Below are 25,711 nucleotides of genomic sequence, written 5' to 3' on the forward strand. Positions count from 1 at the left end.
AAAACAATAGCCTTTGGAGGGCTTGCTCTTGGGAGTCTCAGCATGGACAAGACAAAGGAGATGAGTGTCCTCCTCAGTAGGACTTGGGACCCTCTACAACACATTAATTGCTCAGTGGTGGAGAGAGAACACCAAGTTAACAAGTGATCTATTCTGGACACAACATCTCCTCACTTATCAGGAAGGTGTAACAGTACTTCCTGCGAGAACTGAGGCAGGCAAGGCATCCAGCCATCATTCCATCAACCTTCTACAGGAGTTCTCATTGAGAACGTCCTGGCTGGCTGCATTATGGTTGCTGCAGAGAAATGGATTGGAGGTCAGTCCATAGGAGCACAAGAGCAGCAGAGCGGTCACACACCCTGCACACAGTATCTTTCAGCTGCTCCCATTGAGAAAGAGATACAGGAGTATCAAATACAGCACCACCAGGCTGAGGAACAGCTTCTGCCCACAGGCTGCATGAATGCTGAATGGCTCAGACAAACCCTTTGTGACTTATTTATTTCACAATAATATTTATGTTGATATTTATTTCTACACATATCATTGCCTGGATGTGTTATGTCTGTGTGCGTGTTTGCAGTGTTTTGCACAGAGGACCAAACTTGGTTTCATCAGGTTGTACTTGTACAATCAGATGATAAATTAACTTGAAATTGAGTTGTACAACCTGACAATATCACAATACCCATCGTTCAAGACAGTGATATTGTAGCAGTTGTAAAAAGATGAATACCTCCTCCCAAAACAAACTCGTTGAGTTAAGCCTTGTATGATTTTATTCTCCAGAGGAAGACACCTCACACATGACCTCCCTGGTACAATTATCACTCTTAACAGCAACAAGTCAAGGACAAGTGGCAATTCTGCCTCAGGTGGAACAGAAAGTCAAAGCTTTTCCCACACACTGGATCCATAGGTGGAAACCCAACACCCGTCTAGTTGCCAAGAGGGTTCCTGAAGTTCCTGCCTGCGAAGCATGCCATTTTCCCAAGCTCCTCTTCAATTCTGCTCAGAGAAGTTTCAAAACAAAGAATTAATGTCCTACATTAGACACTGGCAATGCAATCAGTGGTCAGAACACAAGGGGAAGGTGCTTACATGGTCTAAGACATCCTCAATAAAACTCAGTCACAAATTAAATGGCAAACACACTATCATTAAAGGTGAACTTTGAATTATTGGATTTTATAAAATGTCATCAGTCCCCAAATGCCCTTCATTGGAGAGAATCTGTCATCTTTACCTGCCTGGCCTACTGATCAATGCAATACTATTGACTTGTGACCATCTTCTGCAATTTCCCAGCAGGCAGGAGGGACGGGTGATGAATTCCAGCCTTGCCAACCTCTCAGAGGTGAGGAATTTTTTTTTCAGATATTGAATAACAAGTGATAGATTTAAAGTTTGGATTTTTAAATCATTTTGAAGATGTTCGAGAAGGATGGTGGTAGAAGTCCCACTCCGGACCACTTCCCTCTGCCTCATTCAGGGGGTTGGGTCTGGAGACTAACACCCCAGCATCCCTTCAACATTGACATGGACTACCCTTCTTACCCTCCAACCCCCCCCCTAAGTGCTGAAGGACATGCCCAAGACGGTGTGAGCAGAAGTTTTGCTGCATTAAAAAGCCACAACATTTTCACATATGGAGTATTTCAAGACATGCAAAACTGTTACAGGTCTATCTGTGGGCAGCACGGTTCATGTAAGGCTAGCAATCCAGTTCAGAATCTGGCACTATCTGTAAGGAGCTCACATCTTCTCCATGTATCTATGTGGGGGTTCCTCCTCCCCTCCAAATACATACAGGGTTTGCAGGTTAATTGGGGTATTTGGGGGGCATGGGCAGGTGGGACTGTTACCGAGCTGTACATCTACATTTTAAAATGATTAGGAAGAGGCAAAATGCATCACTGTTCAAAGTGCAAAACCCAGCAGGTCACAGAGCATCCATGGAGAGGAACGGGCAAGTCGACATCTCGCTCTAGAGCCCTTCTTCGGATGCGCCAAAAATGAGGTAGGTACTTGCACAAGGTGGGGTCATAACTCATTGTCACACTGACTTCCCAGTGGCCAACCACATCACGTTGTCTGTCCGTGGCCTCACGCATCACTCAAGACCATGGACAGTTGGAGGCCACTCTTAAATTGGAATGCCACCCTTGGATTCCATTTCAGCCATCTCCAACCAGATGGCATCAAGATAGACTTTCCAATTTCCATTCACTCCCCCTCCCCTGTTTTCTTGCCCTTATCACTCTTTCCCTCATCAGTCCCTCTCCTTTCCTTCAGCTCCCCACCCATTCCTTCTCTGATCAGAGCAATCTTTCTCAGCTCCCCCTCTCCTCCCCACCTGTCTCCACCCATCACCTGTTTGCTTTGCCCTCCCCCACCTTCTCATGAGAGCGTCTGCCTGAGTAAGGGCTCATGCCTGTGACCTCCCATGGATGTGTCCCTGCAGCACTTGGTGTACTGCACTAGACCTTGGCAGGTTTCTTGCTTACCTCTCTGTGACTCATCCTCTCTGCGGGGATGAAGACAACTTGGGGTTTTGTTGTCCTTCACTCCCCACCCAGAATAATTTAATTAATTACATCTCAATTGTAAATATTTGGCTATTAATGTTGCTGAACATTTCCTTTGACCTGGACAACTGACCAAGATACACAAGTCCAAATCCCACAATGCTCGCTGCAGAATAGAAATTCTACTAATTAGAAAAATGAACCTGTAATTAAAAAAAAACTTGTTCATGTCAGTCACTGTGGATGAGCACAGGTCGAACACTTGAGGGAAAGAAATCTGCCAAGCTTCACACACCAGACCTCTGTGGATGATCTCATTGCCTGCTGAAACAATAAACCATGAAGTTGAATGAGAGGCAACTGTTGTCGGTGCTCACCTCGAATAAATTAACAATTCACCCACACTCTGATTTTTTATATATAAAAACATCGGGGAAATTATATGAAAAGGCAGTTCGTAAATTGTTCACCTCATTAACTGGTTGTACTTGGCCAGACGTTCAGATCTGCAAGGTGCTCCTGTCTTGATCTGAGAACAGGTTAAAAGAGTGAAGATTTAGTCTTGTGTGGGTGGCATGGTTAGCACCACACTGCTGCAGAGCCAGCGAACCTGGTTTGAACCCGGCCCTGTGTCAGGAATTTGTACGTTCTCCCCGTGTCCACGTGGGTTTCCCCCACCCGTCAAAATGTATAGGGGGAAGAATTGGGAAGAACGAGCTCGTGGGCCAGAAGGGCCTGTTTCCATGCTGTATGTCTAAATTTAAAAATAATGTAAAAATATTTTTAAATTATTACACTTCTACTTGTACAAAAATAAAATCCCCAAAGAGCACCAAGAACTTGGATACAGTTCTTGAACTGCAGTTGACACATGAAGTTCTGGAGGAACTTAGCAGGTCAGACAGCATCTATGGAAAGCAGCGGACAGTGAACGGATCAGGCCTGATGTCGACTGTCTGTTGCCTTCACCCTCCGAGTTTCTCCCACACTCTGCTACTCCAGTTTTCTTCCATCCGCAATCTCACATTTGCAACAACCTGCAAGGGGGAGGTTTCAAATCTTCTTAAAAACAAATGGGACATCTTTGCTTCAGGGAATTGCAAACATAGTTCACTCCTTTCAAGAAGTGGCCTGGGCTTTTCATCCACACTGGAGCTTGAGTGGTTGAAGAGGACTCTCCAAGAACACTGTGGAGATGAGAACAGGTGGGGTAGAAAAAAAGTTAAAGGCAGAACAAAAGCAGAGAAGGGAGATGGTGCAAATGGGTCTCTCCAACTACCTGGCCCACTGATCAGTGAAGTATCAGGGCACAGAGTCCGGGACCCACAGTTCTCAGCGGACAGACACATTGATGTCTGCTCTAGGCTGCCAGGAAACTCATATTTTTATGTACAATTATAATTATTTTCATGTGCAAAAATGCCAAGATTGGGGGGGTGGGGGGGAAAGAGGGCTGGCAGGTCACTCTCAATTCACTCAGGTTTCACCCCCTTCTGCATCATCCCCGTGGCTGGGGTGTGCAGGAGAATTCACAGACACTCTGACGGGTTGTGGGAAAGATCTCACTTTTGCTTCTCTTTCTCTGACTGCAAGAGCTGCTTCAGGGAATTTCTGCTGATGGCGAACCTGTCTACTTAATGACAGACAAAGGCAATTTCATGTCATGTGGTGCTAGTTTTGTTCCATGACAATGGGTTGAATCTCAAACAGTGAACTCTCGCTGGACTGTGACCTTGAACTGACAGGTGCAGTCTCTGTGACCCAAGCCCAAGTTCCAAGGAAGTACTGCCACATTGGCAGGGGTGGATCGCAACAGGAAATCCTTCATCTCATTTCCCAATAGCCGGGTCTCAAACAGGAAGTGGGCGCAGGTGCCCAAAGTTGAGATGTTTGCCTTCTGCATTCAAATTTTCTCGTGCGCGCTTCGATCATTCAAGTCAGAGCAGCAAATCAGTTGTCTCATTCCCCCATTTTGAAAAACTGCACATCAAGGTTTGAGATTTTTGCCGACTTCCATCCAGATTCAAAATCCATGGAGAGCTGCCCCCTTTGTTTACCTGACCAGTGCACAGTCCGACGACGAGGTCAGCGATGAACGTATCCTCTGTCTCACCGGACCGATGGCTCACCATCACTCCCCATCCATTCTGTTGAGCCAGCTTACAGCTGAGAAAGAGGAACAAGAATCTTGTGGGGTCAATCACACTCCAGCTGAATGATTCTCAACTTCTGTGCATTGCTTTCCTTACTCAGAACCACCTGCAGCAAACTCACGGGCCACCATTGATGGCCAGGGGTTGGGGTTGGGGGGGGGGGGGGGTTATGCTTGGGGCACAAGCCGCTTCCCAGATCATCAACAGGAATTTTTGATTTGGTTGGTAAACTTTTGAAATTAAAAAAAAATCTGTGTCAAATTTACAATCTTGTTTTGAGTACCTTGGCTCTGCCTGTTGCCACAGCAATGACCTCCCAGTGGCAAATCTCGACCCCATTCACATGACCTTGTGTACTGTCAGGTTGAGGCCACATGCAAAGAACACCTCGCAGTCCATCTCCAACCAGACAGCATCGATATAAACTTTGTTAATTTCCTACAATCCCCTTCCCCACCTTTTCTCCCACCCCCATTGTTTTCCCTGAACCATCTGATGAGTTCAAATCACAAATTCAAAGCTCAGTTCTTGTCCATTGGGAAAATTTGATGGGTCATTTCCAAAACTGAAATAAAAATCGATGTGAAATTCTGAAGTGATCCACAGGATTAATTCAGGGAAACCATGTTAAAATGCACAGACACACACTTTACTCCCCACTTTGCAGACAATGTGCTCCATAAAAATATTAAAAAGGTACAAATTTATTCAGAGAAACAAAATTGGTGTTGCAATCTTTGCCAGAGCCATGGTTGCACATCACAGAGACAGGCCCTTCAACCCAACTTCCCCGTGCTGAATCCCCGCAATTATCCTACACCCTGGTTCTGGGTTGCTTCACCAGGGGGAGAGAGGTGGAGAGGCAGGAACTCCTCACCATCTGTGCTTCAGGAGGCACGACCTGCTGAGCTGCAGAATGAGTGGTGGGTTTCAACCATTGGAGATAGAAGGGGACTGATGGCTGCCTTGTAAAGTCAGAGAATCACAGAACACTCCAGTTTTCTCCTGTTTGGCCAAAGACCAAATCAGATTCCAGTCACCAGATTACTTAAATACTTCAGACTCAGAAAGTAACAAACAAACCGAAATGCTGGAGGAACTCAGCCAGTCTTTTCAGCGTCCATAAAAAGTATATTGCTGACATTTCAGGACTGAGCCATTCTTCAAGGTATAAGCAAAAAGCAGGCAGGTGTCTGAATTAAAGGCTTGAGAGAAAAAAGGGGAAGGGAGGGGGGTGAAGAATGCAGAACCACAAACAAAAAGTGTTAATCGGATATGTTAAAAGGAAAGGTGAGCATCGAGTCTGCGAGCAGCAGACACACAGAGGTGGGGGAAGGTGATGGGGGACGAAGATGGGGGGGGGTGGTGGTTGGTAAAACTCAGTGGTTCTCAACATTTTTCTTTCCATTCAAATACCACTAAGTATTTATTCCCTATGCCATAGATGGTCTGATATTAGTAAAGGCATGTAGGTGGAAAGAGAAAATTTGAAAACCATTGTTTTAATTGTCCCTAACTGACTCGTTATGTGTACGGTTTCATAACTCTCAAAGAAATGGGCTAATGACAATTTTTCTCAAGCAAAATATTTCAGTAGCAATTGGCTCTAGAGTAGTGATTCTCAACCTTCCCTTCCCACCCACATACCTCCTTAAGCAATCTCTTACCAATCACAGAGCACCAATGGCGTAAGGATTACTTAAAATGGTACGCGAGTGGGAAGAGAAAGGTTGAGAACCACTGGTTTAACCGTAACTGGAGAAATCGATATTAATTCTATCGGATGGAGAGTGCAATCGCTTTTCCTGGCCCAAGTAGGCAGCTGATCTGCAGAACCCAATGCAACCACCAGATGGTGCCAGTGCACACATCAGCAGCTCACGAATGTTTGCCTCGGTTACAGATACTGGCTGGTAAACCAATCTCTGCTCTGACCAATATAACCCAGCTACATTCAGCACTGCCTCAACCCTCTCCCAGTTATTTATGCAGTGCTGCAATTTATGGAGTGGGCAGAGATCCGACAGTCTCCGTATTACACACCACATCTGATAGGACTGGCTCTTGGATGGAGTTTATTTCTAACTATGGACAGTCAGAGAGAGATTGGCAGAATCAGGCCATACAAGATGTAAACTGCAACTTACCCTGATGTTTCTGTACACAGGAAGCAACAAGAGTGAGATTAAGTTGGTTAATTCTTGTTCAAATACTGAAATCGCTCTGTACTAACTGTGAAAAGGCCATGAGCAAATATTTGCAGCTGAAACATGTTCATAGTAATAGCTGGATATTAGTAAACATTTATGGAACCACACTGGATAGATGCAAGTGGCACAACCAGATTAACTGTCATGAACATGCATAGTGAAATTTGTTTTTTAGAGGCTGTGTGGTGTAAAGTTACTATAAAATTACAATTCCGTAAAGACAAGATTTAAAAAAAAGTAGGTCATGCACAATAACTGAAAGAGAGGTGATGCCCATAGGTTCATTGTCCATTCAGAAATCAGATGGCGGAGAGGGAAGAAGCTGTTTCTGCACCGTTGGGTGTGTGTCTTCAGGCTCCTGTGCCTCCTTCCTGTAAAGAGGGCATGCCTGGGTGGTGGGGATCCTGAGGGTCGATAGATGCACAGACTGACAGTATGCAGCCAATTCCCATCAATGGAAGCACTTTCACAACTGCAGTTCGTAATTCAAGCCATTCCTCAGAGAGTTTAACAATAACTCATTATATACTTTCTGTATGAATATGTTATAATTGATGTGATACAAGTTAAAAATTATAAATAAAATATTTTTAAAAAGTGATATTCACAGTGTGTGGATCGTCTCCCTCATGGACCCAGACCCAAAACATTAACTCTCACCATAGAGGCTGCCTGACCTGCTGAGTGTTTTCAGCATTTCTGGTTTTTAATTTAAGTTTCCAGCTTCTGTAGCCTCAGTTTAAAAAAAAATTATCCATGACCTGGTTTGCCTGCTCACTGGTGGGGGAGCCTCAAACTAGAGGGTGCAGATTCGGGGAAAGAATTGAAGGTGATCAGAGGAGAATTTCCCCCCCTCCCAACACAGCCAATAGCTGGTGCACAGAATGAGCAGCCAGAGGTGGTGGAACAGGCTGGTACAATTAGAAGCTTTGGATGGACACTTGGAGAGGAAAGGAGTCGAAGGAAATGGGATTCTTGGCCAGCAGGGATGAGTTGGGCTGAAGGGCCAGTTTCCATGCTGTACAACTCGTCAGACAAGAGGACTGAAAGGAGAGCTTTGACAATAGAACAAACCAGTTCCATGGTTCTCTGAAGTTCACAGATACAATTTTTTTTTGGTTCCCACAGTGAATATTCTTAGTGTTTAATACTTCAGGGGGGATATCTGAGCTTTGTCAGTCACTGCTCTGACCTTATTGCATCCCAGATGCTGGTAAATTTTGCATTTCCCCCATTGAAGAGTGACTGCAGGTGCACCAAAATAAATCCTGACAATCAAGTTCAACAAAGCAAACAATAGCGGTGGATATTTTCCTCCCAAAAACATCAATGAAAGGCAGCAGTGATGCAATTTTCATGGAATTTTTGTGGGATTAATATTTTTCACTCAGCTATTGGACATCATTGCCAGTGCGAACAGTGCCGGTGAGGGATTGTAGATTCCAGGGAAGCAGTGCAGGAAGAAGGGCTCAGGCCCGAAACGTCGGCAATGCTTTGATGCTGAAAAGACTAGCCAAGTTCCTCCAGCATTTCTGTGTTTTTACAACAATCACAGTGTCTGCAGTCGATCGTGTTTCACCAGTATTAGGGAGAACATTCCCCTGTTGAGGTGTAGTATAGGAGACGACCTGACAGGGAAGGCGGCCAGCGGACGAGTGAGGGGCTCGGTGGCTGAGGGACCCACAGCACCTGCGGGCGACTTGCTGTTGGGGGGGGACCCACACAGGATGTGGGCTGCCAGAGACTGGTATCGAAGCTGGGATTCGAGAAGGTGCTGAGGATGAGGGGCCTTGGGCAACTGAAGGATGGAGGTTTGGATCTGGAGCTCGGGCTGCCGATAAGTCGTTTGTGCAGCTGCAGAGACAAAGGGAGTGCTGAAAATGAGTCCAAGGACACAGTATCTTGGAAGGGACTTTTTTGCTTTCTTGGACTGTAAGTGACTCCAGGCAATAATAATGGTGACTGTCTGTAACATGGAGAGCAAAGTTAATTATGAATGTTACATTTTTAATCTACTATTACCTGACAATAAAAGGAACCTTGAACCATCTCACATCCCAATTCATCCTTAAACTGACAAGGTAATTACACCTTCAGTGTCTTGTGGGTCTGCACTGGGGAGCTGGGCAAAGCATCGGAGATTTCCTTCATGGTAAGACAGAAGTGAGAGGACACACAGGAGACTGCAGACCCTAGAATCTGGAGCAAAAAGTAACCTGCCAGAGGCACTCAGTGGGTGGAGTAGCATCGGTTGGGGGGGGGGGGGGTGGGGGAAGAATAGCCGATGTTTCAGGTCTGAGCCCTTCATCAGGACTTGGTCAGCAGTGCCTGTTTCCACACTGTTTCTCCCTCCAAGTGGAAGCCTTAGTGGCACTGGTGCTCTGATCTCTGAAATCTTGGTCCAGAACTCTCATTCCTGGCAGAATTGTGCCTCACCAGGCCCTTGACAGCGAATCTCCAACTTTGAAAGGCTCCATACAAGTGTCCAAAGTTTTTGCATCTTTTAAAGGTTCGAGAATAGGGTCTTTCCAACAGCTATCAGACTCACAAACCTCCCTTTGATGCTCCAACACTGCTAAAGGACTAACTGCAATATTGCTGGTCACTTTATTTTCACTGGGGTCACTGCAATAAACCTCTCAAAAACTTGCAGCTTTTGTGTGCACATATATGCACTCTGGTGGCAATAAGAGACCACATGGAAGTCATGGAAATGCAAGAAAAAAATTATTTCTTTTTTGTACTTGGTATTTTATCCAAAAAAATGTTTCCTTAATAAACTATCAAAATTTGCCTTTTCATTCTCTTTAAATTTGGATTTTAAAAGTACCTCCTGAGAATCTGGACTGACCCAATCCCTGAGCAGTCCAAATTTTTTGGAATTTCACTGTGCTCTTATCTATTTTTCCCACTGGGACCTGTTCGACTGCAGTCGGAAAGAATTTAGGCGCATGTGGGCACGGCGTACAATAATAAACCCATGATTTTAAAGGTGAACTCACGCTTGAATGGACTCTGTCACTGTGCCGATCTGGTTCACCTTCAACAGTAGACAGTTGCAGGCTTTCTCCTGCACCGCTTTGGCAATGCGCTGAGGGTTTGTCACTGTCAGGTCATCTCCAACCACTTGGATATCAGTCTTTGCCGTGAACTTCTTCCAGGCCTCCCAGTCATCCTGGTCAAATGGATCCTCAATGGAGACAACTGGAAGGTGAGCAGCAAGAACAATGCTAGCATGCCAGGCCACTCAGCCCATCCATCTCCTAGCTTCATTAGGACTTCCCTACTGTGGAGTCAAACTATCTCGACCCCCACCTATTTTGTGCCCTGAGCACCTTGGATACCTTCCACTTTTCCCCATCCCCAAGTTCTGAGCACAAAAAATCCACCAAGAACTGGGGCTTCTACAAGTTATGTCTTTGCAATCACCACAAGGCACATTAAGTCAGATTCAAAATGAGAACCAAACTTCCAACACTCAAGATATTTCTCCCATTACTGCATGATCTATTCATGTGAGTCTGAAATAGATCACTTCTTCCCGATGGAAAATGTTCAAGTAACATGTCCAGTCCTGGTGAATAAGTACATGATAAAATTCCATCCACTTTTCAATCAATGATTCCTTGCATTTTGAATGAGAACATGACAAGCTCCATGATTATCTGCCCCTCTGATGTTGCTACCTGACCAGCAGTCTCTGGGGTCCCCTTCTCCCACGCCACAACCCAGAACAAATTTCCCGTTTCCACCCACATTGCAAAGGTGTGAGGGTTGGGAGGTGAACTGGCTCCTGCAGGTGGTCCTGAGAGTGTTGTTGATTGGTGGAATATGCAGAGAATTTTTTTTTTTTTTTTTTTTTTTTAAATGGGATTGATGGGCGATTCCTGTAAAATGGACAGTTAATGGTTGGAGCTGGCTTGGTGAGCAAAGGATACTTTTCCACACCATTTCTCTCTCGGACTTCAATAAGGAACTAACAGGACAAGGAGATCGAATGGATGAGTTGGGCCTTTTGAGCATTGGGATGACAGAGTCAGTGACCCGGGTTTGAATCTGGCGTTGTCTGCAAGGAGCTTGAACTTTCTCCCCACGTCCATGTGGGTTTCCTCCGGGTGCTCCAGTTTCCTCCCACCCTTCAAAAACCTATGGGGTCATAGGGCCTGTTACCAAGTTGCATGGCCAAATTTTAAAAAAAAAATTAAATGATAAAGAGCAGACAGCAAAGAAACAGGCCTTTCTGCCCACTGAGCCAATGCTGACCAACTCACACCCACTTACTCCAATCCCACATTCCTGCTTTCACAATGGATCACCAATTATGCTACTACACACACCACACAATCAAATGTTTCCTCTGTAAGCACTCGTAATTCTGAGAAATAACACAAAGGGCTGCCATTTACGAAATAAATTCCCTCTGAATGTGTATTTGATTTTCTCCAGACTAATGAGGAAAATGACATCTTTAATCTATTGTGTAATCGAGGGACACCTTGAATGCAATAAAATTAGGCACTTGTTTGATAAAGATGTAAATTATGTTTTTCTGCAGTGAATTTAAGGAGTTGTGTCAATAATACCAAATATTTCAGTCAAATGGGCAAATTGACTGCAAATTACCCAAGTATTTTGGGATCATGTGCTCCAGAACATTTTGGGGCACTGACTGAGGTGGCAAGGGGAGACATTACATCTCTTGCATTTGTCCTCTATTGCAGGATTAATGGTTAACAATATTATAGGAAATGAGCCAGGGTGGTCAGGGACTGGGTGATCTGAATGTGTGATTTTTAAAAACCTTTTTGTTGCTAACTTTTTATAATGTTCCAGTTGTATAGGGAAATATTGATTTACTTCATATTCATGTTTATGTGTATTGGTTTTACCGTTAAAAAGGGAGAGGGGCATAACTGAAATCCATATGATGTAAACGAAGTTACTTTGATGTCCAATAAATATATTATGGGGAAAATAAATCACTGCTGCTTCATTATTGTTGAGTTCTTCAAGGGGCAGGAGCTATGCCAGGTTTCGGTCACCAATGACGTCAATGAAAGGCAAAGAAGAGTCAAATGGCTTCCCGTCCCCAACCTTGGCAACGCACAAATGGCATTTGGCTACACTGCAATCACGGCGGGAATTGATGGGGATCGTGCTTACCAGGGTAACCTTTTGTGAAGCTTGTGTAGAGTTCAATGAGTTTGTCGTGAGTGACATTGCGTTCAGGATTGGGTGGGGATTTGAAGTCCAGGTCATACTTCCCGTTACAGAAGAACTCGGACGCTGCTACATCCATGCCGATCACAACCTTGTCTGCGTAGCCGGCTTTGTCAATGGCAGTTCTCAGCAGTTCCAAAGCTGCAAGAGAACAGTCACATCCAAGTTTTCACGATCTTGCCAGAGAAATCAAGATTCCTTTTACTGCCGTCTGATTAATACATTTAAAAATGACATACATAATATACTTTATTGCCATAAGGCAGGCAAAGAATCACCCTGGGCACTGCCTGCCACCCCTTCCAGAGAAAGGGAAGCAAAAGAGTGTTCCTTCAGAGTCGCCGAGTGCCTAGGGATTTGCCTCCAGCACTCTCTGAAGTTGCACAGACGCCTGATCTCAACAATCAGGAAACCTTCAATGCCCGAGACCTTTCTTGCCCTCAGCACCCTCTTGGATTTCATCCAGGATTGAAGAGGGAGTTGAAACAGCTGCAAGTCACATCTGGTTTGGAGGAGATTCAGCTGGAGTTTCTCGTCCTGGTTACCAACAGAGCTTGAAATGCTGGATGATGCATTTTCCTGTTTGCCATCACTTTGCGACTGTCACCTGCGACTTCTGGTCTGGAACTGGAGACCGCGGCAAAACAAGGGATCAGCCTTCAGGAGACCCAAAAGCAGAGGGGAAATTTTTTCCCACCCAATGTCTAAAGAATCTTAGGAATTTTCTGCCCAAGAGGCTCAGCTGGTGGGGGGTGGGGGTGGTGGTGGGGACACAGTCAATCCTGGGGACACAGTCAAGCCTGGGGATGGACATGTTTTTTGGAAAATTAATCTCAGGTTTCCGTAGCGAAAAAATGTATTGCTAGTACATGGAAAGATACAAATATGATTGATATTAATAGATGGCATAATGAGATGAAATATTGTTTAATAATGGGAAAAATTACCTATGTTTTGCGCGATAATTATAATTTTTTAATTAATAAGTGGTCATTATATTCAGAATATTTACACTTCAATTTACATTGATTAGATCTTAATATGTATATTTAATTTTTCTTTAATATTTTTTCTTTCTTTCTTTATGGCTCTCCTTAGGAGAGTTGGCTGAAGGGGGGGGGTTCTTTTCTCTTTTTATATATCTATATATATATAGATATATAAAATAACGTTCATGTTTATGGTTAATTGTTGTATAAATAAAGTTTAAAAAAAACTTTTTACATCTTCGTGAACTGGCATTTCTCAGGCACCTGTAGCATTGAACACTAATGAGGACCAACACTCTGAAACAAATGCCTCTCTGTCCTGTTCCAGTTCCCCATCAGAACTGATCATGTCATTGCAGCTGAACCTCAGTTCCCAGCCAAACTTGCATTCCCAGTCAGGTCACAGCTCAGTCTTGAAGAGGTCACAGCCCTCTGACTTACGATGTTAAGCCACCCGGACTTTGAAGGGTTAAGCAGGAGAGGCCATGCATTGTATTGATGCAATGAAAGTCAAGCCACACTAGTCCTTTCTTCCCCCACAAGCCAGAGCTGCCTCACTGTAATGCTGGAACAACTATTTCTCTCCTAGAATTAAAAATACATGAACAGCTTCCAACTGTTTGTGTGACACATGGTGGAACATCATTGGCAATGGAGAAAGGGAATCTTTTGGAGTAAAAATATCTAGTGTTTCATTTGCAAATTATTTACATCAGAATTCTACACATTACTCAGTTGCCAATGAGTCTTTCCCCCACTTTCTCCCTGCCTCTCAAACCTCAGAGAGACAAGGTTCATGCACCCAATTTAAGAACCACTCCTCTCTGCCACGATCACCAACCAGCCTGGCTGTTCACCAGATCACACGTGGACAGCATCGATACGGGGTTTGCTGAATTGCAACATGGTCAACGATGGCAGATGTTTCTTCCGGAGACAAAAAGTGCTGCCTGCCACTGCAGCAACCAAACTGACCTGCCAGACATCAATGACCAACACCTGGACACTGGGAGCTCTGGGGCTCCCGAGGCACCAAGCAACTCATTCCTCAATGTGGAGCAGTCAAGAGAAATTGCAATTGGCACCAGTTTAGTGAAGGTGCATTCTTTAATTATTAAAAACCTGCTGCTTTTAATCTATTACACAAACATGAGCTGCAATTTTTCTGCTGAATCCAGGCTAAAAGTACCACTGAAATGATCCCAAGGTTACATACAGCAAGCCTAACTGAAACCTGCTCCGTACAATTTAAACTTGGAAGAAAACCAGAATATATCCACTGCTCTGGAAACTTTAATCCGCTAAAAAAAAAATGCCAATGCAAAAACAAAAATCAGTTTATGTAAATAATCCACCTGATTTATTTCCTCCGATTTTTCTCACTGGTGAATGATCACTGAAACAATTTGTCAGCCGAAATGTGCTCTTCAGGGTTGGGGAGTTTCATACAACTGATGATATTCCTGTTGGTTGAGGAGTCTGCAGCCAGGAGACATATTCTGGAGAGCAGAATCTTTTAGGCGTAAATTGGGAAACATCTTCACGTGCAAGGCAACTAAAGGCAGAGTTTGGGTTAGCTATTACTGCTGGAAGCCAGGTCATTAATCTGGAACACAAAGCTGGTTTACCTGCTGAGTTACCAAATTATCAACTGATCACTCAACATCCCATGCTTTTCACACAGCAGTAAAAATATGAACAGAATCAGGCATCCAATTGTCTGGAAATCCCAGTCGTCTGCACCCAGCTCCCTCATTACTCCTGGGGGTCCCAGAGTGCAAGTGGAATGTGCAGGCAGAACTAGGGATACAAAGTGTTGTAAATTTCCTGCTCCCTTTAAACTCATGGGCACTCACTGGAAAACTTAATACTGTCCACAATTTACACAAATAAAAATGGGTATTCACAGGAGCAACAACTGGTAGTTCTAAAAAACACAGTTAGTTCATATAGAGTATAACAATGTATCAGCGAGTCACCACTGGCCAATTGTTCATTGTGCCTTTGACTTCCTCTCTGGTCAATCAGAGTTTTCATGAAGGTTCAACTTTTGATAATATTGAGTGTTAGTAATATTGAGTGTTACTTTTTAAAGATGTCAAAAGAAATACCAATCATAGCAGCTGACATTCTCCAGAGTCCAAATGCAATAATATCTTGTAGCTGTCAAACTGCCAACTTGCTAAATCCTTGTACAGAGGATTAATCTTTAAATAGGAGATTGACCAGTGCTCTGATCCCAAGTGTGATATCTCCACATCTGAACAGATAGATGTACTAGAAATGGCAAATTCAAGGGAAAGTTTTCCTTGCAAAATGATGTGTGATTATTAATCTTTTTAAAATGTATCTATCTATACTAAAACCCTTGGTTTTGAAATTCAAGCAATTGGCAGACTCAAGCAACCACCAAAAAATGTAAATAAATGAAAATAAATAAGAAAAAAATAACAAGTTAAAAAAAATACACAAGTTTAAAATTGTAAAAGTTAATGTTCTCTGAGGTAACACATAAATCTCATGGCCAGCAGAGGGAAGGCCATGTTCAGGCTTTGCTCGTAGCAGCTGTTTGAATAAAGTTGTCGCCCAGGATGAAGAGCTGGTTGATGCCACTCGCCATTGGGGTCACTCTCTTAAAGGGTCTCCTTATTCCTGCTTAGTAAGAGTTGCCCTGGTCAGAGGTTTTATCTGTAATGGGGGTGGGGGGTGGGGTAGAATTAATTCTCTTTAAAGTTAATGTTTGCCTTTCAGGCAGTTCTGTGGAGGGGGAGGAATCTGCAGATGCAGCATTGGTTAAATATTTTCAAAGAACAAGACTGAAGCTAAAGTAAAATGCTTTAAGGATTATAAATTCATGCAAGTGAAATTTTTTTCAGTGCAAATACAGCCTCAATTATTTTTTTCTTTTTAACTGTTTATGCAGGTATATTAGTTTGGCATTGTCAGAGTAAGTCTCAAACAACTGGAAAGCACACTTATCCGACATCTACCAATCCAGAGGTGCCGGATAACGTTTTTTTTTAATTGTGTATGCACTAAAATAACATTTCTCTACTGTACTTGATCTTATGGATATTAAATGGAAAAAAACCAAAGGATATTGTGAGTTTGTTTTCAAATTTAAGAAAGTTTTCACAAGTTCAGATAACCGGAGGATCAGGAGGGAAGATGGGGAGACCTCTTGCCTTGGGGGTCTGTTGTAACCACAAATATTTAGTTAATTTTACTACGTTCAAATATTTGGGCAATTTACCATTCTAAAACTTCGAATGATTAACTGCCCAACTTCACCAAATAGTCATAAATTAGCATTTGCCACTGCAAAAAAAACTTATCGGCAGAACATTAATGGGGAGCATTTACTCCCTGAATTGTGACCCATGATAGCAGTGAGCTACGATCAGTCGACAGCAGCTGAAAGGCTTGCAGATTCAGCAATTAGGATGAGTAACTAGGTCACCAGGTCAGCCTTCTTTCAGGAGGCCACATTTGCAGTGCTGGGACTCAGCCAAGATCAGTTGAAGCAGCGACAGTTCAACAGGAGTTGGAAACATACTGAATAACTTTCTTTACAGGCAGTCTCCAGGTTACAACTGCCCAATGTCGTCACCCCTACACACAGGCGAGCTCCTGCAACATTCAATAGTCTGACGTCAGCAGGACAGATGTATGTTTTCTCTCGGTTCGTAATCCTTTCTGATCAGTCGTGAACTTTTGATGCCATTTTATGGAAGTGCTGTGAAGGTACAATCACCATGGAGTGATTTTAGTGGATTTTACAAATGCAAGCCAGATTCAAACCTTCTCCGCACAATTTAAACATGAAAGAAAACCAGAGTGTATCCACTTGTTACTGCATTTGCACTGCTCTGCAAACTCTAATCCTCTAAAGAAAATGTGCATCTAAAAATCTGTTTGTGAATAATCCATGTGAATGGACGCCCATACAAGTGGAACGCATTTGCCAGGGACAGCCTGTATAACAAAGAGCATAAAACCCAACTGCAGGCTTCTGATATTAAAACTCAGGCCATTCAGAAGTGATTCAAAGTGAAGGGTAACGTCTTAGACTGAATGTTGGCTCCTCAAGTGAAGCGGTCTTGCCTCAGACTCGGATGGCTGAGTTCATTGTCCATTCCAGAGACCGGGCACTTCATCTATGCTGACATTTCAATGAGTACAAAGGGAACACTGCATTGGTGGAAGTGCAGTCTGGCCAAATGCACGAGAGTCAAAGTCGAAATTCCCCTTCAGCTCCTTAAAGGGCCAAAACAAATTTTTTTTGTTTTACCCATTTCTTTATCTCATCGTCTTTTCAGTTGCCTTGTCCTGCATCACTTCGTCTTGAGTCTTAATCTGAAGAGGGCGTGCAAATTCGTTGGGGACCCCTTCCACCCTGCACGCAGCATCATTCAGCTGCTCCCAGCGGGGAAGAAATACAGGAGGATCAGAGCCAGCACGACCAGGCTGAGGAACAGCTTCTTCCCATGGGCAGTGAGAATGATGAACAACCAAAGGAACTGATCACACTGACCCTCTGAGACTCCCATATTCACAAAACTTTATTTATTTGTATGTATGAATACTTGACCTGCATGTATTGTTTGTCTGCCACATGTGCTATGTCTGGTTGTGTGTCTGTGTGTTTTGTTGGAGGACCGGAGAACACTGTTTTGTCAGGTTGTACTTTTACAATTAGATGGCAATAAACTGGACTTCTTCATTCCCCTGAAGTTGCACAATAACTGCACTTGGAAACAAACTTGCCTTGTTGGCTGTGTACATTTCAAGCTCGGTTTTCTGTTAGATTCCTTGTACCACCATAGATCGAAATCGTTTGCCAAGAATGCACATATTTGTGGTATTTTCACATTTCCTGAAAGAGCTTCCCACAATTTAAACAAATAACTAAAATGCTGGAACTATTATTAGTGCATTCCAGTTGTAAACCATTGCAAGACCCGAGAAATGTTTACAACACATGATCAATTGTAGAAAAATGAGGCAAGAGTTTATGGCCAGAAACCCATGTCCACTGCTCTGAAATTCTGACTTGCTGCAGACTCAAAGGTACCAGTACACCTGGCAAGATCACATTTACTGCGCTGTGCCAGACACTGATTTTAACTTCACCAGATAAATGGAAATATATTAACCTGATCATTGCCTCCCTTTCCACAGACACCAACTATTTCCAAAATGTTGCTCCCATTTCTGGCATCTGCCACATGGTGTCTTTATTGTTTGAAGCACCCTACCTTCTTTGTTTTCCAAGATATTCGGTGCAAATCCACCTTCATCACCAACGTTGACTGCATCCTGCCCATATTTGCTCTTGATGACACTTTTCAGGTTGTGGTACACCTCGGCACCAATGCGCATTGCCTCCTTGAAGTTGGCAGCTCCGACCGGCAGGATCATGAACTCCTGCATGGCCAACTTGTTACCAGCGTGAGAGCCTCCATTGATCACGTTAAAAGCCTTGAAAGATGAGCACAGAAATGTTAAAGCAGTTGCTCAGCAGGTGGGACAGAAATTTATAGACCACAGAACATTACAGTGTAGAAAAAGTACCTTCACCCCTTCTAGTCTCTTCCTAGTCCCACTGATCTGCACCCAGTCCACAGCCCTTCAAATTCCTCCCATCCATGTACCTGTCCAAATTCTTCTTAAATGTTAATTGAACCCACATTCACCTCTTGAGCTGGCAGCTCGTTCATACATTAAAATCATATGTTAAAATTCACAATACAACATGGAGGACATTTTACAGTACAATGGCTGCCATGAATCCCAAGCAATGTTTGGGTCATAGTAATAGAGCAAATGAAAACTACTTTCTCTTTCCCCAAGGAGAGGAGAAAAAAAAACAGAGATGCTGGAGGAACTCAGCCGGTCACAGAACTGAAATCATTTTTCACCTCTCTCATCGAATCCAATTAACACCTTTTGTTGGTCTGAACTCCTCCCCGGCCAATCTTCAGTCTTAATTCTTGCAGCTTCCAGATCTTTGCTCATACCTTGAAGAAGGGGTTGGTCCCAAAATGTCCATAATGTATCTTTACCTCCATTGGACAATGTGAGACCTGCAGAGCATGCCCGGCATTGTTCTGTTTTTACCACAATCACAGCGTGTGCAGACTTTAGTGTTTCATTCCACAAAGCCTTGATAAGTGATGGAAGGACTCACATTATTGAAGTAGTATTTTTACTAATGCTAACACAGTCAATACAGTGAAGCTGACAGACCAAGTGATTGCAATGAGATGGTGCAGGCGGGTACCGAATGGTCAGCATAGATATGGTGGGGCTGAAGGGCTTGTTTCTGTGATGTACTGTCCTACAACTTTCAAGACCTGGGACTGGGTTCCAAACCTAAATATCATTCACATCAACAACTGACATTGGGAGGGACTGGCTGAGGTTTGGACCATATTGGAGACTTGTTGACTAGAATACGGATGTTGCTGGAAATATGGCTCCCATTTCCCAAAAGTAGCTTTGATGCATGTCAGTGGCTCCAAGACTTTTGAATGAAATGTCGACCAGCTCGTGTCAAGTATCGAATGCCTTCCAAACGCCTCTGGGTGGTACAATTGTCATAGCAGTTTGTGCAACACCAGTGATCAGGACTGGGGTTTGAATCCTGTGCTGTCTGTCAGGAATTTCTATGTATTCCCCGTGTCTGCGTGGGTTTTCCCCAGGGGCTCTGGTTTCCTCCCACCATTCAAAACGTACCAGGGATAGAACGGTCTTCTGGCGATACATCCCGAACAGTCTTCTGGTGATCCATCCCATAGGATGATGATGGCTGCTTTCAGTCAGTTTGTGGGGTTCGATATGAGGATACCCCACTCCTCAAAAAGGAACAGTGTCAATGGATTTAGATGAATAGGGGTTGCACAGGTCCAGACCCACCCTCCTCAGAAAGGAACAGTGTCAATGGATTTAGATGAGTAGGAGTTGCACAGGTCCAGACCCCTCCAGGATCTAGCAGCAGTGAGGTCCAAGGCAACAAGTTCTGTTGCAGCAAATGGCCAGACCAAGTTTTAATGCAAGGGATGTCCTTTCCGCGCTTCACGGCACGTGTTTGCTAGATGGCTATTGACCCTATGAGAGGGTTTATCTGCCCTTTGACATGTCTCGATTTTCATCCTACAGGATGTCCAGCCACCCTCTGCACCAGGCAAACCTGGTGGGGGAGCCAGCTTGCCTGGTACTTGAAATACGAGCTGATACTCGACAGCAGGGGTGTCAAACTCAAATTCACGGAGGGCCAAAATTAAAAACTTGGACTAAGTCGAGGGCTGAACTAAATATTTATTGAAAATTTTCAACAACATCTGCATGTTTTCTCTTCTTTCAACATATGTAATGTTAAACTTTAGGATATAACTTTAGGAGGATAATGTTACAGGTCAGGAGTAGGTAGCTCAAGTTCACCCTTTGCTTGACCTGAGGGAGACCTATTTGGTCCCTGTGGAGATGTAGTCAGCATTCACAGGCTGTGTCCATTTTGGCCTGCATCAGGACTCAGCATTTCCTGCTCACTCCTCAGGCTCTAGGCCTCTATTCACCCTCGACCCACCATCCCTCTACCTGACCAGTCCTTTACCCAACCTCTACTCACCCCTCACTCCACTCGCTCTGCCTCTACCCACCCCATCCTATACACACCCCTCTACTGCCTCTCCCCTTAACCTGTTCCTCCCTCTACCCGTCTCTCACCCTCTAATCACCCCTCCCCTACTCACCCTGCCCCTCCCCTTTTACCTCTTCCCTCTCCACCCCTCCTTCTACTCATCCCTCCCTCTAACTGCCCCTCGCATCACCATAACTTCCCCTGCCCATTACTCCTCACCTACACCCTCTGCCAACCCCTGCTTACCCACCCACTCAGGCCAGCGCGCTGCCGATCAGCCTTTGCGGACAGCCACCATCTCTCTCTTCACGTGCAGGGCCAAACCAGCCGTCCCTGGGGTCCACACGGGTGCAAGCGCTGAAGGCCGTGGTGACCGGGAGAAGTGCGCTCGCGCTGTGGAAGGGCTGTCCGGTGCCAGTCGCGCGGGGCTCGCGCTGCCCGGGGGCCGTGCGCAGCCTGCCATGCCCATCGCGCCGACAGGAAATCACAGGCACTCGCCAATCCACCGCACCGCTCGACAGGTGGGAGAAGTGACTAGTTGTGCGGGGAGCCTTCCAACTGGCTTGCCGGCTGATGACATCGACAGACTTCTCTTGTTACAATTTCTCGTGTTACAATGGGGAAGGATGTGCAATGAAGGGGGAGGATGGTGGGGGTGACATTACCAAAAAACAGCATCGGTTCTCGATACAGGGCAGGCGGGCCACCTCTAATACATTTTTGAAATGATCTTGCGGGACAAATATAATTATATTGCGGGCCAAATTTGGCCCGCGGGCCACAATTTGACATGTGTGCTCTACAGCATAAAAAAACAGGTCATTCAGCCTTCTCAACTGTGCCAAAACTAATCCCACCGACCTGCACCCAGTCCACAACCCTCCAGGCCTCTTCCATCCACGTATCCATCCAATTTATTTTTAAAAATAAAGAATGAGCCTGCATTTACCATGTCAGTTGGCAGCTCGTTCCACACCACCACCTCTGAGTGAAGTTCCCCCTAAACCTTTCCCCTTTCTCCCTAAAGCCACGTCCTCTTGTATTTATCTCTCCTAATCTAAATGGGAAGAGTCTATTTGCATTTATTCTGTCCATATCCCTCTATCAAATCTCCCCTCATTCTTCTAAGCTCCAAGGAATAAAGTCCTAAACTGTTGAATCTTTCCCCCCAACTCAACACCTGAAGAAGACCTGGCAACAAACTAGTAATGGAAGTAAATTGGGTGTCATGGACCAAAATGGCCTGTTACTGTGCTGTATGTCTAAATTTTAAAAAATATAATTAATTAAAAATATTTAAAACTAAACATCCAATTACTGCCGTTGGGCATGTTGGGACTGTCCTGGAGATTGCTGCCACCCAATGGCAGAAGACATTATTGAATTTCAATTTATTTTCCTAAGACATTATTGCAATCATAATAAAACCTAATTTTTGGCATCGTCAGCCCTGGCCATGGGGGTGCGGGGGGTGACAATTCCCTCCCGAGTGATCGACATGTATCATCTTCCTTTCCTCTATCAACATGAAGTTACTGTTCACCTTGAATGCTGGTTCCCCATCCCTCTCCCACATGCGTCATTGCAACCTCACTCTCATCCTGGCCTGCCTTATCACTGCATTTCAGCACAGCGTGACAAAACTCCGGGGAGATCCCATTCAGTAGGAACTGCACACGTTTACATATATTTTCCGGTAGCACAATTCATCAGGGAGAAGGAAAACAAATGGAGAACCTTCCAGTAAGCCCTATCCTTAAATCAAGTCATTCAGCACCGTTTGAATGCAGTCCAAAGGAATCGATTCCAAGTTAATTTTGGCAAATGGGGATCATATTTCAAGACTGGTGGGAACAATTTTAAACCCTAATTAAAACAGTACAGTTGTTTCGTCTGTCTGTGCCCAAGTAGGCTACATGCAGGGAACATTGCATTTGAAGAGCCAGAGAGACTCCCCAACACATTAATGAGCTTCAGCATTGGGGATTTGTAACATTAGACAAGATTTGTGCTCTTCACAGATCAGCACTTGGCTGCAATGGTATCGATCAGTTCAGGGGGCACAAAGGGAATTTGCTGTTCGTTAATCATGAAGCAAAAATCAAAACCAACGTCCACAATCAGCAAATTGTCCCCATCTCTTTGTATCATTCTGATGTTTAGTAAACTGAAACCACAAAAAGAAAGAATTGTAAAATTTATTCATTTACAGAAGTGGACGACTGGGCAAATATTCAATCTCCTTTGTCTTCTGTCTTCACAACAGAGAGGCAGAGGCATTGTTGGGTCAAATGAAGATGGGCTTTTAAGATCAATCTGAAAAGCCTTGTGGGATTTCCATTCCTATCAATCTTCAGTTTGGGTCTCTGGACTTCAACACAATCTAATGGTGTCCTGAAGTCTGGCAAATAGAACATTATACAAATCTCAGTCTTTCCCGAATTGAACAACTCCACCCCTGGCAGTTGCAACTTCATCTACCACATCCTGAACACCAGAACTCCTTCCTCAACACTGACCTCTCTGATTAAGCCCAATGCCTTCCAGAGTGGCTCAGTGCCATATTCTGATCCATTGTGCTCCCGCAGTCTCTGGTACATTAAAGACACTGATTAAATTCAAGTTATTTTAAGAACAGTGTAACACAATCAGAATTCAGGGTTATTCAGCTCATTGGGAAGGAAACACGGACTAGTGTTTAAAGCAACTAGAGTCTTCTTAAAATAAAGGGATGTGGCTATCACTGATAAGAGCCTTTCTAGAACTATTGCCGTCCGATTGATGGAGATTTCTTCAGTGATATCAGGATGGGTGCTGCAGGATTTAAACCACTGATGCTTCCTTCAGGAATGGTGATCCAATTCCAAGACGGAATGGTGTCCTATTGAGAGGAGAACCTGTTTGATTTTGTTACTCTTCACAGTAGTGACCAAGGGGTTGGGAGCTGCTACCTAAAATTAAAATATTATTCCTAAATAGGAGAGTCAAAGAGTAGGTTTCCCACCCCCCACCCCTCCCCAACTCCATAAACCCCATCTGTGACATATCATTCTGAGGTGGCTTCCCTGACACACGTTATGGTCCCGCCCTTCCAAGAAAAAAAAAAATTGGATATTTTTGAAATTATTTCAGCAGTTTTGCTCATTGACCACCAACTTCGTCCAACGACTGCACTTTTTGGACGACCAGTCTTGGACTCTGGCCGCTTCCCTGCTTCAGCTTGTCATGTGATTGCATTAATAGCCAGTTGACCCATTCTGGTCAAATGGAAAGACCCTGAACCACCTGCTAGAGCACGTTTAAATTTAAGAAAAATTACAAGTGGTGCTGTTGACCCTTCCCAAATTTGAAGAAACACAGAGATCATTTATTCAACATTTTCATTTGATGCAAGTTGATCCTTTCCAACAATTTTTTTTGGGTGTGTGGAGAAGTGGAATTAACCACAAAATAATTGTTTAACCACTGAAACATGGAAGCTCAGCCTTTGTTTTCTTTTTTTTTGTTTTATTTCTTAGTTAGGAGGATATTTTTGTGATAAAATTTGATTCCTTTTCGTGTTCGGGCTTTAAGAGACTGGGAGACTCAGTTTACATATGTTGCTCGATGTGTGTGTCTTTTTATGCTAATCATTGTTAATACAATCCCCATCTCTTTGTATCATTCTGACATTTAGTAAACTAAAGCCATAAAAAGAAAGAATTGTTTTAACAGTCCTTCAACAGTCCCACTGTCTGTGGAAAGCAGATAACTGCTCTTTCCAAAAAAAATGTTATATACTTACTTTAAACATTTCCCCTCTCACTTTTCACTTGGAAAGTATTGTCTAACCATCTGGTTGAAGCTTACCGGGACAGGCAGGATGACCTGTGTATTGCCTGCAAGATTGGAAATGTGACGATAAAGGGGGACTCCTTTCTCTGCAGCACCCGCCTTGCACACAGCCAATGAAATGCCCAGAATGGCATTGGCACCAAATTTAGCTAAAAAAAAAACAAAGAACACACATTATGACAAGTGCAATGAATCAGTTCATATCATTTCAATGCAATTTTCCCCAATCACTGGAAGTTTCTCCCAGTGTTCCAGTCGACAGCACTGTGCAGTGATTCATGATCTCCAGAACGGAGGTTCGACAGTGGGCCGTGTAAAGCCATCAGCCCAGGGGGAAGCAGGCAACAGCTGTTAAAGGCAGTGTGGGGCGCCATGGCTAGCTCAACACTGTTGCAGCCAGCAATCAAGACCGGGTTCAATCCTGCTGAGCCCCCCAACCCCCCCCCCCAGAGTGGCCCATTGCTTGCCACAGCTGTAAAAACTTCGTTTTACATCAATGTAAAACTGGAGTCAATTGGAGTTACCATTCCCAAATTTTACTGGCACTTGTCATCTCGCAGCACTCAAATTAGAAAAAGATCATCTCAAATATACAGATCCTGCTTCTTATCCACAAAAAGAAATAACCATGAAATAACAATGTGGGAATGAGGTCTATTGACAGCAATTATTTAGGGAGACGAGCTGATGAGACGAGTTAGGGCAATGGTTCTCCACCTTTTTCTTTCCATTCACATCCCACTAAGTAATCCCTATGTTATTAGTAAGGGACTGCTTTGGGTGGTCTGAGTGCGAAGGGTAGGTTGAGAATCACTGCTCGAGACCCAATTGTTACTGAAATATTTTGTTTGAGAAAAATTGTTATTGGCCCATTTCCTGTGGAGTTACGAATCCGCGCACATAACGAGTCAATTAGGGACAATTAAAATAGTGGGTTTCAAACGTTTTCGTTCCACCCACATACCACCTGATTGGCAACCCCTGACCAATCACAGAGCACCTGTGGCATAGGGATTACTTAAAGTGGGATGTGAGTGGAATGAAAAAGGTTGAGAACCACTGAGTTAGGCACATCTCAAACTTCAAAAACAGTTCACATTGGGAGTGGATTTCCAAATACCAACCAGAAAAT

General features: G+C 44.0%; 1 protein-coding gene across 1 annotated transcript in view; it reads right to left on the reverse strand.

Moving 5' to 3' along the window:
• Nucleotides 1-764: 764 nt before the first annotated feature.
• Nucleotides 765-25,711, reverse strand: part of eno1a (enolase 1a, (alpha)) — a 43,785-nt gene continuing 18,838 nt past the window's right edge. The window contains 7 exon segments of the mRNA XM_069918395.1: nt 765-1,011; nt 3,002-3,060; nt 4,589-4,697; nt 9,897-10,098; nt 12,058-12,255; nt 18,362-18,584; nt 24,595-24,728. Coding sequence (XP_069774496.1) covers nt 942-1,011; nt 3,002-3,060; nt 4,589-4,697; nt 9,897-10,098; nt 12,058-12,255; nt 18,362-18,584; nt 24,595-24,728 — 995 coding nt within the window. The 3' untranslated portion in view covers nt 765-941.

Source organism: Narcine bancroftii, chromosome 2, assembly GCF_036971445.1.
Source record: "Narcine bancroftii isolate sNarBan1 chromosome 2, sNarBan1.hap1, whole genome shotgun sequence".
Lineage (NCBI taxonomy): Eukaryota > Metazoa > Chordata > Chondrichthyes > Torpediniformes > Narcinidae > Narcine > Narcine bancroftii.